The following is a 17,088-nucleotide window of genomic DNA, read 5'->3' as shown; positions in this document are numbered from 1 at the left end:
TGAACGAGGTGGTGGTGGTAAAATTCCTAAGATAGAGCTAGACGTTTTACCCTTATGCTAATGCTATTTAATAATGCCAGCTACTGCATTAACTTATGTTAATTAATGGTTACCTGGCTCCTCCTTGCCAAGTGTTTAGGTGTCCCTGAGCAAGACACCCAACCCAAACTGCTCCTTACTGTTGCCATGCGGGGTGGACACTGCCAATAGTGAATGAATGTGAGGCACTAATTGTAAAGCGTTTTGAGTGGCCGCTATTCAAAAAAAGAGCTGAATAATTGAAAAATAATAACGATTTCCAAACCATTTTACATACATGTTCCGAGACATTCAAATAAGTTTCTTCAGAGTCCCCTTTCAAATATTATTTTGCAACATGACAATTTTGAAGATAAATAAAAATACTAAAAGCAGAATTACACCTTTTGGTCTTTCGCCATACATATCCATTGGTGTGACGTAGTACTTACACATTACATGGTGTGTAGCTGACTCACGTTTGTAAACAGCTATGAGGCATGACGACCGTCTCTCTGGCTCCCTTGAGTCACATGCTGGGCCATTCCTGTCCATCTCACTCAACCCCAGTCTGATGTCAACAGAACAAATCAGAGTTGAAAAGGTCATTGTAGAGCAAAATACAGCTAATGCCACGTTTTAAAATGTCAAGTTATGAACGTGTTAAATCGTCAGACCAAGGCGTATGCATTTGATTATTGTTTTATTGGGTTTTTTTGCACTTCCACTGCCCACCCCCACTAAAAGCCATGATGCCAGGTGACTTTCGACACCTTCGACATAACCGGACGACAGCGCGTCATCATGACGTCACGGAGGGAGTTTCTGCTGTTCAGCACGTCGGACAGCGACGGGACAGCGAGTCAGCGATTATATCAAAAGTAACGTGAAACTGGACACTTTTACTTTTACTCGTTATGAATAAAGTGAATAATGTTTGGAAACATAACAATGTAACACCGGTTGTACAAGGCCACTAGCCTTACAAGCCTGGTGTACATTAATAATGTAGCCTACTAATGCAAAATACCAGGGTGTTGTAACTCGCAAAAAACAACAATTTATATTCAACATTTGGGCTGCTCGTCAATGCCAGTCAACAGTAAGATAATACCAAACCAAAAAACAATGAAATACACCTGTCTCAAGCTAAAGGACTAGCATCCGAGCGCCGACACGATGCAGACTACCGTACGATAATAAAGAAGGAGTGAAAACATAGCCTACCTGTCCTCATGTTGTGCAAAACGATCCAACGCACCTGAGGCATTTCGTTCAGCAGCAAGGCCCCGCCCATGCCACGTTGCCATTGGTCAGCTGCTTATAAACTAAGAGCCTTTTTAAGTGGATAGTAATTATGCCAATCATTATGCTGGTTGTTGTCTTTCCCAAATAAGTTTCATTGTCAGGAGTCACACTGTCAGCGTTCAACTGTGGCTCAATTTGCAAAGCAATACTTGGCTCTACGAAAAGAAAACACATGCGAGTGATGTCCAAATGTAGTTATTCTAGTTTATTTGTGAATTCGCCTAAAGTTGATGCCGTTTGAGAAGGTAGGCTGTCGTGTAAGTGAAGAACACTAAGCATCGATTTAATTGAAGACAAAAGTTACCGTCACCTCCCCAGGTTGAGAAAAAGGTGTGAACAAATGAATATTTTATTACCAAATAATAATGTTGTTATTATATTATATTAAGAGCTGTCTTCGTACGTAGGAGTGAGATTGACCACTAGGAGGCAGTATGTGACTTCGTATGTGTCATAGGACTCCAACGTTGACGTATAGGTACAAGTGTCTACGTGGCAGATTAACATAATAATTGGTACAGAAAAATACATTTGTATTTTGTTTCTCATGTAGCAGCTTTTATTCAATAATTGCATTCATATCGTTTTTTCAACGATTCGCAACAAAGCGTGCAATGTTTCTGTGTGTGTGTGTGTGTGTGTGTGTGTGTGTGTGTGTGTGTGTGTGTGTGTGTGTGTGTGTATCTCACCTCACCCACTACCAGTGTGTAGCACCCACCTTGGTGATTCATGGAAGATCAACCTCACACTGGCTGTCACGGTGGAGAGGTGACGAACCATTTCGAGACTGGCATTTTAGCAAGTAAGTAAACATGTTGGAAGCGAATCAAATCAGCAGGTTAGGGAGGTTCTATGTAACGTTAGATAATATATGTTCAGTTATTTCACGTACAGTCGGGTGAATAATTGGGATACCAAGAGACATTTTAATAGCGTCACAAATGATAACTAGCAAGTCTCTAAGTGTGGATAAGATACGTTCCTCAAAGTCCCCCCCCCCACACACACACACTTAGAACCAAGATGGCCGCCAGGTGACTAAGGACCTGTCCTGCTGAAACCTCCCATTCTCACCTAATCCCTCTCCCTCCTGCCCAGCCAGTTAACACTGTATTCAAGTACCCGGCATGGGGTCGAACTAGACAGCAGTGAGAGAGACCGGCGGCTGCCTGGAGTTGGAGTAAGGGGCCCGGGGCCACGGGGGGGGGTGTGTCGTGAGGGTGGTGGTGGTGGTGGTGGTGGTGGTTGGGCTTGGCGTACGTGTGGGTGGGTGTCCCTGCCTTATAACCCCTCCTATAGCCCGTCAGCAGAGTGTTGCAGCAGTGAGCAGCGACAGCAGCAGATGACAAAGGATTATCTTGCTGATCCCCCTCTCTCTCGTCTGCCATCTGCCCTCCCCGCGACAATTAAAGCGCAGGGCGCGGGGCCCCGGGGCCACTTGTGGCAGATGCACGCTTGTATATCCGTACAGAAATACACAGATAATCACAGAATACAGTACAGGTGCAACACACGGGCTGGGAGGGGGGCACCGGCTACAGTATGGTGGGCTGGTGAGACGGGGCTGAGAGCCAGCGGAGGTCATGCTCCTGTCTGATGCGGCGCTGCGGTTACGTAAGGTGCGTCGGACGTGGCACAGATGGACAGGGATGAAGAGGGCAATAATGCATGACATGGTGCGCTGGCATATGGAGCTTTGCTGTTCCTAGGGATGACTGGAGCCCTATGTCATGTTTTTCATGCTAGGCCGTTTGATATACAGGATGTTGGAGTTGGTTCAAGCGGGTCTTGTGCTGTGAGCCGCCACTGATACTCTGGATGTTACCGAGGTGCAGGGTTCGGTATGTGTCTGTGTTTGGAGTGTGTGTCACATCCAAGTAGATAAAGAGACATGGAGAGAGAGCGAGAGAGCGAGAGGGAGAGAGAGAGAGAGATGGGGAGAGAGATTTGGAGCGGTAAAGGGGCAGAGAGAGATAGAGAGAGAGAGGCAGAAGGAGGTAGAGAGAAAAGGGGCGGGAGAGGGAGAAGAGGGAGGATGGACAGAGAGAGAGGGAGCAGGTGATGGAGAGATAGTGAGGGAGAAAACAAGTGGATAGAAAGAGGGAGAGAGAGCGACAGATGGGGAAAGAGAGAGGCAGAGTTAGATGGAGAGAGAGGGAGAGGGCGGGAGAGATAGAGTTGTAATTGTTGTTGTTTGGTGGTGGGCTTTTTGTTGAGCAGGAATAGCTCTCTCACACTGACTTACCGAACCTTGTGAAAGCCCCCACTACTTGCCCCTTCGACAAGGGCTTCCTGTAACGTAAGCCCTTGCCGAAGGGGATTGTGGTAGCACCGGGCTTACACCTACACCCTGCAGTGCTTTCCATTTAATGGATTGATGAGATTGGTGAACACTTAGAATGTTACTTCAAAATATAACATTATTATTATTTCTCTGAAAATAACAAGAGCACTTCAAAATGGAACCCAGACCATGACTTCCTGCCAGAGTCTGACGAATCCGTCTCGAAACCTCACGGAGCGAGGCACAGGCTCCGTGATTGGCTGCTGACCACGAGTTCAAGCGTGTTGTCGGCTGTCACGCAGTATTTATATAGCTGTGAAGAGAGGGCGTGCGCACGACTTGATTGCACCTTTCGGTGAACGCGCGGATGTTTTGAACATCCACCTGCTCTCCACCAGGGTGTGTGTCTGCTCCGCCTCGCACCTGGTTCACAGACGAGGAGTGACTCACGCAAGCGTGCCTCGGTAAACATACCTTAAGGGTTGTTTCATACGATCCGGGTTTGATATAGGAGCCGTGTTTCATATAGTGTGCAAGTGTGTGGATCTGAAGAGCTGACGTGTTATTCGAACGACGCTCTTAAACTAAGAATATCAGGTGTCTCCGTGAGTCATAACCACTTGCAGCAGCGTCTTGTGTACAATTAACATAAGTTTTCTTCATTTAATATTAATATACTTAACTGTGTCATTTTATTCACGTAACACACGTGTGTGTGTGTGTGTGTGTGTTAACCACACACACACACCACACACACACAAGCATGAACTTATGCAAACACTCTCACACAACCATACACTCATTGTACAATATTTAATATGTATAAAATAGTCTTTTATATATTTTGTTAGTGCATTATTATATATTTAAACCAACAATATACATATATATATGAACATCAGTGAATATAAAGGAATATTTATTTATAGATATATATTTAAATATTATACATAAATATGTATCTATACAAAATATTTAAACCTACAACAGGAAGAACAAACAAGTAGACATATGTTGACTAATCAGTCTTTTATTTTCTAACAGACGAATGACACTGTGCTCCACCGCAGCACAGACGCTCTTACTCCATCATGACTGCGCTGAGGTGTGAAAACACCTGTGAAGGGTGAGAAACGTCACGTCTCCGGGGGTCCACGTGAGCGCACCCTACAGTCAGAGCCGCCCCGAAGCGAAGCCGACGCGGCCACGACCGAGACGCCTGTGGAGGCAGAGGAGCGACACGTCACTGGATTAGCGTCTGAGAATCTGCTTCAGCTCCTCTCCCCTGAGCTCCTGAGAACACCTCCAGAAAGGGCTGGTCTCTCGCCGCTCTGCTCGCTCCTTCCACATGATCCGGCCAAGCCTCGCCTCCTCACCAGGATGAACGCAGAGGAGCGAACGCGGGTTCTGTGGTTTCTGCTCGCCTTGCATCAACTCACCTCAGGTATGGCTTTTGGGTTTGTGTGGCTCACTGCCTTTTTGTGTTACTGTTGTGTCCTGTTGTTGTCGGTGCGAGGGCTGGGTGCCTTGGTAATATCCAGCTTATCCTTTAACACCGTCTTGCTTCAGGGCGCGTGCCAGATTGCAGTCGTGGCTTGGGTCTTGTAGCTTGTGTCTTGTGTTGTAGAACTCCCCACTTGCTCTTAATTCATGTTCAGGGTTTTTTCTTTCCAAATGTGTTTATTTTGCACTTCTTTCCTTTTCCCTCTTCTGCATGCTACACTTGCCGTTTCAGCAAGTAAGTGTCAAAAATATATATTTTATTTTATATATCCTTCAGTGTGACATACACAACCTTATTTTATTTGTATGCAGTATTCAACAACATTTAAGAATTGTGATTGTGGCAGATGCTTAAAAGTTAAAAGAGTACAGTGTCAATAAATTATTAGAGTATTTAACAGAGTTGTGCAACATCGGCTCACACAAGGCTGTTCCTACCCCCTGTTCACCTCCACCTTAAAAAGGGCAATCGGACTACGCACCGTATTTCTATGACTATGGACCCGGAGCTACCCACGGCAACATGGCTTTGTTCAGCATCTCAGAGGACACGCCAGTGGGTGAGTTGTGTTGGATTGTGTATCCTCATGTGTATGTGTGTGTGTGGATGTGTCCCAGCCCAAAGGTGTGTTTGATGCAGGTTACAAAGGCGTGGCAGTGTTGTCTGGCCCCGGTCAGACTGTCTAGATTATGACAACCAAGCTACGCAGGCTAATAAGGAGCAGAGGAATAGCTGCAGATGACTCAACCGACCCGACCTGATTCTCCTCTCGTGTTCCGTTCACGCCCTGATGAATTATCTCTGGAATCACGTCGCCTAATCTAAGCACCTTCCCCTCCCCCCGTTTTGTTTTTATCTGGGAATGAAGGCATCAATGGCATCACTTGCTGCTGGGTTAATAATGGAGACGAAATCTCTGAACACTGATTTGGTATTTTCCTTTTTTGTAGGAACACACGTGTACACGCTCAATGGCACAGACCCGGAGGAGGACCCCGTGCGATACGGGCTGACCTTCGAGCTGGGGTCCCCAGAGTACTTTAGGGTGGACCCCAAGTCAGGGAACGTGACTCTGGTCCAGGAACTTGACAGAGAGGTGAGGTCATCGAGATTCAACAGGAAATGAATATGACCGGAATGGGCTTCTTCTCGGGGCAGGTGATGACTTCATGTTTTCTTCTTTTTTTTTTTTTTTATGTAGAAACAAGCTGAAATCTCAGCCCTCGTCAGCATCACCGACGGTCGCAACAAGGTGAGTGTTTGAGCGCGAGGCCATTGTTCTTGTGTGAGTGAGAATGAAGTCACACCTTCAGGGGCTTTTTAACAGCCATGGAGATATACATGTAAAAATAATTTGGTGTTATTTTGTGGCGCGGTGATGAAGACATGTCAGTGACTCAGTCCCCACCACTCCCCTCCCCCTTTGTCCTCAGGTGGCTGAGACGGTGCGAATCTTCGTCACCGACGCCAACGACGAACAACCCGAGTTCCAGAACCTTCCCTTCGCCATCGACGTCCCTGAGGTAAAGATGAAGGGGGGTAAAAAAACCCGTTGATGATGTGGATTTCATCACGACCCGGTGGAGGCTGAGGGCGGTGCGGGTGCAGATGTGAGCGTTGTGTGTGAGGACGTGTTGACGGGCTGTCTCCCCGCTCCACAGGACACAGCCCCCGGCAGCAGTATCTACAAGGTCACCGCCGTGGATAAAGACATGGGCTCGGGAGGCAGCGTCTCCTACTACCTGCAGGTAAAACGTCACGCATTCACGTGCCCTCCCGGGGGTTGCTGTGGGCCTCGTTTACCTGGCGGACATCTTGGTTCCATCTCGATTCCAATTTGGTTCCATTTTGGTTCCATCTTGGTTCAATCTTGGTTCCATCTTTATTCAATCTTGGCTCCATCTTGGTTCCATCTTGGTTCCATCTTGGTTCCATCTTGTGTCCATCTTGGTTCCATCTTTATTTAATCTTGGTTCCATCTCGGTTCCATCTTGGTTCATCTTGGTTCCATCTTGGTTCTAAACCCTCGCTTGGTGGGAGGAACTGAATGCAGAATACCGCATTCAGTTCCTCCCACCCAGCGAGTGATAGAACCAAGATGGAACCAAGATGGCCGCCAGGTAAATAAGGCCCAGTTTTGAGAACCAATATGGCCACTAAGGGTTAAAGAGAACCACTGCAACACAAAAGGTAAGCAGGACATTGGGAGTTCAGTGCTTTGCAGACATTTTAAAGGGAATAAAAGGTCATACGTTTCCGTAATACAGAAACCAAGGCAAGGATAAATATCATGCCTGGGACCAGTCTGCAAACGGTGTTACCCCAGTGGATCCAATTCCAATTACATTTGGGCAAGGCATGGAATCAGGCCAGGCTCAGGGGTCGCTCTGGGCCAACAACTGTCAGGGTTGTAGTCGTGTAACACACTGCATGGTCAGATTGAGGTGCTGAGCCATTCACACAGACAGACAGACAGACAGACAGACAGACAAACACAGTCACATGCACACAAACACACACACACACACAGGCAAACACAGTCACATGCACACACAGACACACGGGTATGCAGGCATACACATACACACACACACAGTCACAAACAGTCACACACACACACACACACACACATGGTCACAGACACACGCAAACCACACTCTGAATTAATTATCTATACGAATCATTGCTTTATTATCCTTTCATTCCCCCCCCCCCTTTAATTAAACTACTTTTCCATCCCCATGTGATCAGAGCTCAGCCCCATCTAAGTTCACCATCGACGGGCACAGCGGGGTGCTGCGGATCAGGGCCAACGAGACGCTGGACTACGAGACCACACCGGCACACTTTGTGACTGTGGTTGCCCAGGCAAGCCCCCTCTCCGCCATCTTAGCCGGCATTGTCCTGCTGTGCGGGAACTGAACACGCAGCACTCATCTGGGTTGTAATGATAACACACTCTCTCAAGACAGTGTAGTGTCTTGAAAGATTTTAAAAGTTCATCAGAACCAGAATGATCACAGCTCTAAGAATTACTTTAGTCAGAAGTCCAACTTTCTTGAGTCGCAGTTTAAGGAAAAGTTGACATGTTTCAAACAAATTCAAATACGACTATATTTATTTAATCTTGTATTTTATAGTGATGAAATGCTAATTTAACCAAACAACAACACATAATGATAATAACGAAGAGAATTGTATCTCGGTCAGGACGGAGGTGGGAAGTACAAAGGCCAGCACCAGGTGATGAACTCCACGGCAACCGTCACCATCAATGTGGTCGACTCCCAGGACACGCCTCCTTCCTTTGTCGGCACGCCCTACTTTGGCTATATCTATGAGGTCTCACTTCCTGTAAGTCATGGTGTTCTTATTTTATTTTTTCCTCTTGATCTTGAATTTTGAATTTTGAATCTTGAATCTTGAATTTTCAATTTTGAAGTTTGAAGATGAATTTTTTCTTCTGGAATCTTTTACCCATTCAAAGCCTTTCAAAGATTTAAGACTTTCATGATTTTTTTTTTTTTATAATATAAAAACTGTATTTTTTTTATTATTGTGATTATGTTAACACAATTGAATGTTTTTTTTCTTGTAATGTCTAGGGTTCTGAAATATTTACAGTATATGCCAAGGATGGGGATCAAGGCAACCCAAACGCTATTCATTACTCTATTATGAATGGTAAGCATTTCATAACCTATTTATTTCAATCACTGTCAATCTATTGACCTTAATGACTCACATAAGAACTCACTTCAAAAAAAGTAAATTGTCTGTGTCCATTCAACGTCATCCGTTCACAGATTTAGAAACGTTCCGTCTTTTTATTTTTGTGTCTCTCTGTCGTGACGTTTTCAGGCAGCGATGGCGTCTTTGACATAAATAGCACCAGTGGGTGCATCAGCCTGACGACGAATCCAAGCCAGCTGAGGAGTGAGCTGTATGAGATCAGAGTCAAGGTGGGACTGCCCTCTAATCGCTGCTCTTTACCGCCTGCCTGCTCACCTCTGGTCCAAAAATACTCACATCCTAAACATCATCCAACACATGGTAGAGCACATGGTAGAACATGGTAGTCACGCACACAGGAATTTGGAAAAAAAGATTGTTTCTCTCATAAGCCCTGTACTCTCTCAATTTCAAAGTCACAGTGATTGTATTTTATACCAAATTATATTGTATTATAATATTATACATTATATAATTGTTATTATATTACATTGTATATAAACTTATCCATATACTTAAATGAGAAGACATATAAATGCATTCTTAATGCATAAGCCTTTTGGTAGGTTTCTGTTATTGTTCAACATCCAGCTTTCAACAACTGAGTGTAACACTTGAATGAAAAAGCCTTTTATTTGGGGGACAGAATATCTGCTTTGTGGTGAATGTAGTGGACTAAGGGGAGAAGGTTCCTAGTTTGGGGAAGTAAGGAGTATAATATGTTCTTTGTAGTGAATGTACTAGACCAAGGGGTGAACTTTCCTCTTATATAATCACAGAGGGAACCTAGAAGAAGATCAGAGCTGACTGCGCTATCCTCTGAGCGACATGCATGATTCTAGTTCTTTCTTCTCACCACCCGACAGGCCATCGAGGTGGGCAGGGGCGAGGGCCCCATGGACTACGACATCACCACGGTGACGGTCCGAGTGGTGGACCTCAACAACCACCCCCCCACCTTCTACGGGGAGACGGGCCCCCAGAACCGCTTCGAGGTCACCATGTTTGAGCACCCCCCCGCCGGGGAGATCCTCAGGGGATTCAAGATCACCGTCAACGACTCCGATCAGGTGATCAATAGCATTATTGGTAACATTATCAGTCGGGTCTTTCCTTGGTTGTACTGTTATATGTAGTGTTTAGGTATTTAATACGTTTTTCGGTTGGGAAATGTGGCAGTTGGCTCCGGTACTAAGGCTAATTTAGAGGACCTGTGTGCGTGTGTTGAAAGCAGCATGTTGTAACAAAAACATGGATCTCTTGAAACCAGGTTAGCTCGAGATAAAGGCATATAAAGGGATTGGATGGGATAAATATGGGTTTAAATCTATAGAAATAGCAGCATTTGTCTTCAAGATATTCACAACTGTTAATGCCTGAGTAACATTGGCAAAGTTTTCAGCCTAACATCATTGTTGCTGTCTTTTCTAACTGGCATGAAACACGTTCAAAACATGACAACCAACATCAACTTTTAGAATAGTATTCAAGATGCATCTCTCTTCCCAATCCCCCAGTAGGTTAAAGGTTAAACTGTTTACTGTAAATCTCTTGACCTCATTATTCTCTTCTACTCAACGTTCAAGCCCATGTGAGCATCACTTCTTCCACGGCTATCTTAGCAAGGACAAGCACTTTTGAATTCATAGCATTCTGTTTCCGCCACAAACACAAATTCCCACACTAAACGCATGCGTCAATGCTGAAGTAGTCTTCCAATGTGCGTATGCCTTGTTTTGTGTCTTGTTGCGTTTCTGATTGATAACTGATTGATATCCCGGTCCCATACAGGGAGCCAACGCTAAGTTCAAACTGAGGCTGGTTGGTCCGGGTCGCGTGCTCCGTGTGGTGCCGCAGACCGTGCTGAATGAGGCCCAGGTCACCATCATCGTGGAGGACACCTCAGGGATCGACTACGAGAAAGGCTCCACCTTAACTTTCAAGGTCAGACCTGAATGAGTGCATTAGAGCTGTCCAGCACCGTGAATTTATTCTCCACTCACAGAGGTGTTGATTCGTAACTTTTGCGAGGACACAAATGCCAAAGGGTTGAAAAGTTGTATAAATATCAAAAAGTTCTGCGAGTAGACAATTCTATCATCCCTATATAATTGATTTTAGGGACGTTTCTCTACCATCGCTACCCAAAGTACCACTCTGACGATATCTATAAAACTACTGTTTCCTACTGAATTATTAACACATTGCAAATATTTATTCATGCATTTATTACTCATACGGCTTAGTGTTAGTGGGGCTAAGCATCGTCTCTTCCAGGAGAGTCCTGATTTTCCGCACCACACCAACATTACATACAACACAGACAACACCGGCTAGCATAACAACTACGTAAACACTCTGTGTGCCGCTGTGTTTCAGCTCCTGGCCATCGAGATCGACACACCAGAGAGGTTCAGCGCCACGGCCGACATCATCATCCACCTGCTGGACACCAACGACAACGTTCCGGCGTTCACCTCTGAGTACTACATCGCCCGCATCGACGAGAACTCCCCCGGGGGGTCCAGTCTGGTGTCCGTCACGGTGAGTCCGTTAACAGGAAAGCACCGTCCCACCAACCAATTTAGCGTTACGTAACTTTGCTGGCAATCCTGCCTAGATAATACCCTGTGCTGCTTGGCATAACTCGTCCGATGTCTGTGGATCGTTTCCCCAAATACTTTTTTAACCCCTGTTGTTCATAACATAGCAATTACATTACACCTGGGTCAGCTACTGCATGCTGTTTGAGTTTTTGAGTTCCTGTCAATAGAAATGAGGCAGGAGTAGAAAAAAAGCTTATGTTCCCCGGAGGTTAATCAAATTGCTTTTGAGCCTTACGGTAAAACCATGAAGGGCTTGCCTGCTAGCCATACAGCCCCTGCTGGGCCTAAATCCCACAGGGCGATTTACACTTTGTGTGTAATCCTCCACCACTTTCAATTAACTAAATAGACCTTCCACTGCCTGTTCTCATCATATTCATTAGTGTGAATCATTTTCAAAATGAAGGTTGCTTTGTTTGAATGTTTTTTCTATGTGCTGATCATTTACAGTTTATAACTCCCCCTTATTGTTTTTGTTATTTTTTTATTACCAGGCCATTGATCCAGATTCTGGGCCTTGGGGTGAAGTCAAATACACCATTTACGGATCAGGATCAGATTTGTAAGTAGCGTTGCCAGTTTTGCTGCGATCTGAGTAGATCTCTTTATCGCTGCAGTCCCCATTTCACATCATGTATGTTTGGGTTCTGGGAACACAAAGTGATTCATGTTATCTTGTGTGTGTAGAGAACGAGGTGTGATCTTCAGGACACAACCCATGTGACCCCGTCATCTTCAGTAAAATACTAACCCTAAAATACTTCTGTGTGTTTCTCTATATGGGGTAAATAAGCAAGAAAAGGGCTCCAGCTGGCTGTTTCCTGTGCTGCTGCGATACACTAACAGCTTAGTCTAAGATGGCAGCGAGATGCTGGCTAATCTCGTAATTGGATTGCGGGGCAAAAAATAGATTGCCCTGCCCAACTCACACAGCCAATCAACACGCGACATGACAGCTGGAGCAGGGAGCCAGCCGCGCTGAAGAGCGGGCGTCCGCCGTTGTAGACACAAAGTGCAAATTTATGCGTGTCTCCAGGCAAGGAGTAGAAGTGATTGTGTGAAAGTTATCAGTTTCGAAGCAACTTGTTAATTTTCACAGAGAATATACGCGTGAAGGAGAAGAACTGATCCCAGAGCTGTAGCCTGGCAGGATCCAGCAGTAATCCAAGATCAACAACAGGCATTGTAGTTATTATGTTTACCAAAGGGTGTTTACGTCACACAGGGTCATTCAAACGTTACATGTGCATGTAGTCAGCAGACAAACACACATGATGCCACATATTACAGCGAGCCAGACACTTCCGTATATGGTGTGAGATTATAATTGACGGCAAAGTGAGCCGTCAGATCAGAATGAATGTGCTGTTTTGCTGCTGCCACGCCCGCATATGCATTTGAGAGCCCAGCTGAAGCAATTCGTTGGCCCTGCTCCACCTTATCAGCCTCAAACGCTGAAAAACCTGTCAAAGGACGTTACATTGTTGTTGTTGTTGCTGGAGGAGGGCACAAAGTCTGTTTACACTTGTCATGCCTTGATATGAATAAAACCTAGAGACTCTTCTGCAATACGTCTGGTTCATCTCAAGGGGGTGTCCTTTCAATCAATGTCTTACAAATACGAACGTGAGCAGTTATCAGTTAAAAAAAGCTTCTGAGGTAAACATCCGATTTCTTCCATTGAGACCGTCAACGCATCTTTTGTTCTTAAGGCTCTTGATGTCTCCTCTTTGTCCCCTCAAGGTTCTCCATCCACTTCTCCACGGGGGTGATCTCCACCCAGCCCTGGGCCACGCTGGACGCGGAGGCCCGCTCCAAGTACAACTTCTACGTGAAGGCGGAGGACGGGGAGGGGGAGTACAGCCTGGCGGAGGTCTTCGTCACCGTGCTGGACCTCAACGACCATTCCCCCGAGTTCCACGAGAGCCTGCTGGAGGAAACCATGGTCATCGGTGCTCCCGTGAGGATAGAGGTACAGACCGGACCGATCGGGTAGAAGACAACACAAAGTGGCAGGAGACGTGGCAGATTGTGCTTATATACGGTTGAACATTGGTGTCACTTCGGGAGAATGTGGTTGATACAGAAATCGGTCAGAATATAAATGAACAGTTTTACGATTTTTCTAGTACGATTTTTTTTTAAAATTTTACTCTATATTCCAACCATCCTCTTTACCGTTCAATAAAAACATTGAATAAGATTAGATTTAATTAACCCTAGCCCTAACCCCTTAACTAACTCTAGTACAGTTTTGACCAATGCAAATACCAACCAACCCACATTTTTGCCTTCAAATTGGACATTGCAGTGAACGAGTGCTATCAATGCATCCCTAAGTGAAACACCGTCCACACTCATATGCATAAGTCATTTATTAACCTCCACTTCCACAGGCGGTGGACGAAGACGCAGAGTCCCCCAACAACGTCATCGAGTACTCCATCATGAAGGCGGACCCCAAGAACATCTTCGACATCGACTGCAACACGGGCGTGATCAAACTCAAGCCCTACATCAAGTCCATGGAGATCATCCACAACATCACGAAGTCGGACGAGTGCAAGTGGTCGCTGTTGGTGGAGGCACGGGACCGTGGCTCGCCCTCCTTCAGCACCACGGCCGTCCTCAACATCGACATCACCGAGGCGGTAAGACCCGCACGCCCCCTTCGTCTGCCCCCCATGCTCTGAGCATGCTTGCATGCTTGCAGCGCTATGCAGTGCAGCGCTTGTCCATCGTCGTAGCTTAAGGGATATCGTACCGTTACGGTTGATCAGGCCCTTTCCGTGCACTATATATATCGTGGTCCTTACTTCAATCGCTTTCTTGTTACATTTCATTGGAGGGTTTCACATATTGTCATGCAATATTACAAGCCGCCATCTTGGTATAGTTTCACTTTTTATGAATTATTATAAGAAAACTGGTTCCTTGGTTGTTCTCGAACTCTCGAAGTATCAATATGGCGACTTTAACTTTTTAGGGGAATTTCTGTTCATCACATAACAGCTTTATGAACAATATTCTTTGCGTTGTTTTTAGTCTTGGCGTAGTCCTGTGGTGTTTGTTTGTCGTTGCCTTGGTTACGCGGTGCGGTGACGCCCGGTGTTCTCCCGGTGTTGTGTCTTCGGTGTCGTGGATTTGGTTGTGCTTCCAGGTCAAGGCTCGCATCGTGTCCTACTTCATGGGGCTCAGCAAGCGGCCGCTCACCGTGTTTGGGATGTGTGTCAGCATCGTGTTCACGCTCATTCTAGTCACCATTTGCATCTCCACCATCATGTACTGTAACGCCGTGAAAAAGTCCCGCATTCACCCCGAGAGCAACTACATCAAAGTGATCCGCCGGGCAAAGTGAAGAGTGGAAAGGAAAACAGGCATTTGCGGGCTTTGCAAAACTCATGGTTGCATATTCCGTTTTTTTTCTATTGTCTAGAAAACAGTACTAAAGCACACATAGTTATATATTGTCACATATGATCAAATACATTTTTTTTATGTGTAAATATTGTATTAATAAAATAATTTTATAATTCGATAGCTATTGTTTTGAAAGTTTAAAACAGTGCTATGAAGATTTATCGGGACAGTAATTATAATTTTTGTTTACACAACAATGTCTGTCATTGCTGGCCATTTGTCTAACTAACCAAAAATACAACCACCTAAATGAAGCATTGGGGTTCAGAACAAAACAAAAACGGTTCTCCATATGCATGCAACGCCTTCATCAAAAACACTGCAACAGCTGCAACGCACCACACTGCCAGACGCATTCCCAGCGACTAGCCCTGTGCTGTAGTTCTAGTGGATGTGTGGAAGCTTTTGTAGTCGACGTTAGCAGCGGAAAAAGTAGCGATCGGTTGTCTGGGCGTCCTCTGTCAGTGCTTCGCCCATCCATGTCTCACGCATCGCATCCCACGGGCGAATGGTGTCTTACAGCTTGCGTTCGGACCCTCGGGTGCGATTAAAAGTGTTGTATTTGTGCTCTTTTACAGACTCCTCTCATGGCGGCCTTTTTAAAGAGAAGTAGGGGCAGTCCTATGAAAGTGCTAGGCATGGTCACGGGTATCATTAGCTTACTGGTAGGAGCGACCGTGTTGTTTTCCACCGCTATGTACTTACGCAACACCAAGTCAAACAGGATCTCGCCAGCGAGGCGCATCATCAAGAGGCGCCCGCGCCACCCCGAACCCCCCTGGTCCTTCCGGATGCCCATCTTCAGAGACGCCGGCCCCTCCGGCAAGTTCCTCGCCGACGACTCCGAGGGGGGCTGCGCCGACCGGGGCGCCGGGGGACCCCGTGCGAAGCCCCCGCCGCCCAACGCGCCGTCCTTGCCTCCGCCGCTGCCATCGTCGTCGTCGGCGTCCACGGCGAGGACGAGCGAGAGGCCCCGGGTGCTTCCCACCATCTCCGGCGTGCTGGCCTCCAGGAGCTTCAAGAAGCCCAAGGCCAGCTCCGGCTCCGGCTCCAGCTCCGGCCGGAAGGAGACCATGAGCTCCGCCCTGGTGTCTGAGCTGAAGATGAGGCTGGAGCAGAAGATCAACGAGAGCAACCAGGGCTACTGCTGACTTCCTGTCACGCCCGCTGGCCGGCCGGTTTCCTGGAGCTGCGATGGAGCGGCCATCGTTCGGCGGCTCGTTGTAGTTCATGTGCTCTCTCTCCTGTAGTCCCAAATGGATAATAACCCGGTGAGCTGCATGTTTAAATAATGTCAGTGAAACGTAGTGGTCAAGTTTAAGTCAGAGGGCGGGAGGAATTGGAAAAGGCGTGGTTGTGTTATTACCCTGAGAGGCTCGCTACACTGCCATCTAGAGGCCGGTGGCACCATGTAAACAAGCGTTCGGAAGCACCTCTCAACGTACCCAGGAAGAGGATAATTAGGAGTTACTGTCTGTACTGATGTGTACATAGGTCCCAAAATGATTTCCTGAGAAGCATATACAATGTTGAATCCATGGAATGTTTGTCGGAAGAGAACCAAAAGTAATCAATAATATTTAATGCATGCTATTGCTTGCTGGAGGAAGATTCCGAGAGGGTAGAATAGTAATGGCTATTCAAATGTATTGCTAAAAAATCTGTAGTATTGTCTTTGCATTGGCTGCTTGAGATGTAGGATTCCTAATTTGTTCATTGTGTGTATATGACTATGATTATGTGCCACTGTGGGCATTCAACGTAAAACATTTGTGGTATATTAACAATATGCTTTTCTACTAAACAAGGTTATAAATTATGTTTTTTATTGATTATCCTGTTATTGTATTTAGTTTGGGGGGCAAACGGGGCATTGCAGAACCATTTAGCAACCATTCGAAATGTGTTAACATCCTGCAGAACAAATATCCAAATTAGCAGTATATAAATTATTATTATATCAAAAATCGAGTACTAATGAAGCTGTACAGCTTGATTTAAATCAACCTTAGTGACATATATACTAATCTTCTAAACCTTACTTCACTTGTGAAGACCTGGGGTGTTCAAATTTCTCAGAAATTCCTGTATTATAAAATGTATGGCTAGTATCACAGCTAAAAGCTAACCGTCTTTGTTCTGTCCAATGCCTTTAAACCCTAAAGGCAAAACTATTGTAACACATACCTCTGTTCATATATTAACCTGTATATAAT

At 45.7% G+C, this 17,088-nt stretch overlaps 1 protein-coding gene across 1 annotated transcript; it reads left to right on the top strand.

The window, feature by feature from the left end:
• Nucleotides 1-4,990: 4,990 nt before the first annotated feature.
• On the top strand, nucleotides 4,991-16,023 carry LOC307090091 (cadherin-related family member 1a; the record flags this gene model as incomplete). The annotated part of the gene is made up of 17 exons (XM_079756634.1): nucleotides 4,991-5,054; nucleotides 5,578-5,673; nucleotides 6,065-6,210; nucleotides 6,316-6,366; nucleotides 6,548-6,637; nucleotides 6,776-6,862; nucleotides 7,866-7,982; nucleotides 8,325-8,468; nucleotides 8,720-8,798; nucleotides 8,976-9,076; nucleotides 9,713-9,916; nucleotides 10,638-10,790; nucleotides 11,226-11,390; nucleotides 11,947-12,014; nucleotides 13,196-13,424; nucleotides 13,849-14,103; nucleotides 15,451-16,023. 17 exons carry the CDS (start codon nucleotides 4,991-4,993, stop codon nucleotides 16,021-16,023), a joined length of 2,622 nt encoding a protein of 873 aa, XP_079612760.1.
• Between the last annotated feature and the right edge of the window lie 1,065 nt (nucleotides 16,024-17,088).

The sequence above is a fragment of the Pollachius pollachius genome, assembly GCF_949987615.1.
Source record: "Pollachius pollachius genome assembly, chromosome: 19".
NCBI classification, from domain to species: Eukaryota; Metazoa; Chordata; class Actinopteri; order Gadiformes; family Gadidae; genus Pollachius; species Pollachius pollachius.
The sequence above is the reverse complement of the archived record's forward strand: the minus strand, read 5'-3'. Positions and strand labels throughout refer to the sequence as shown.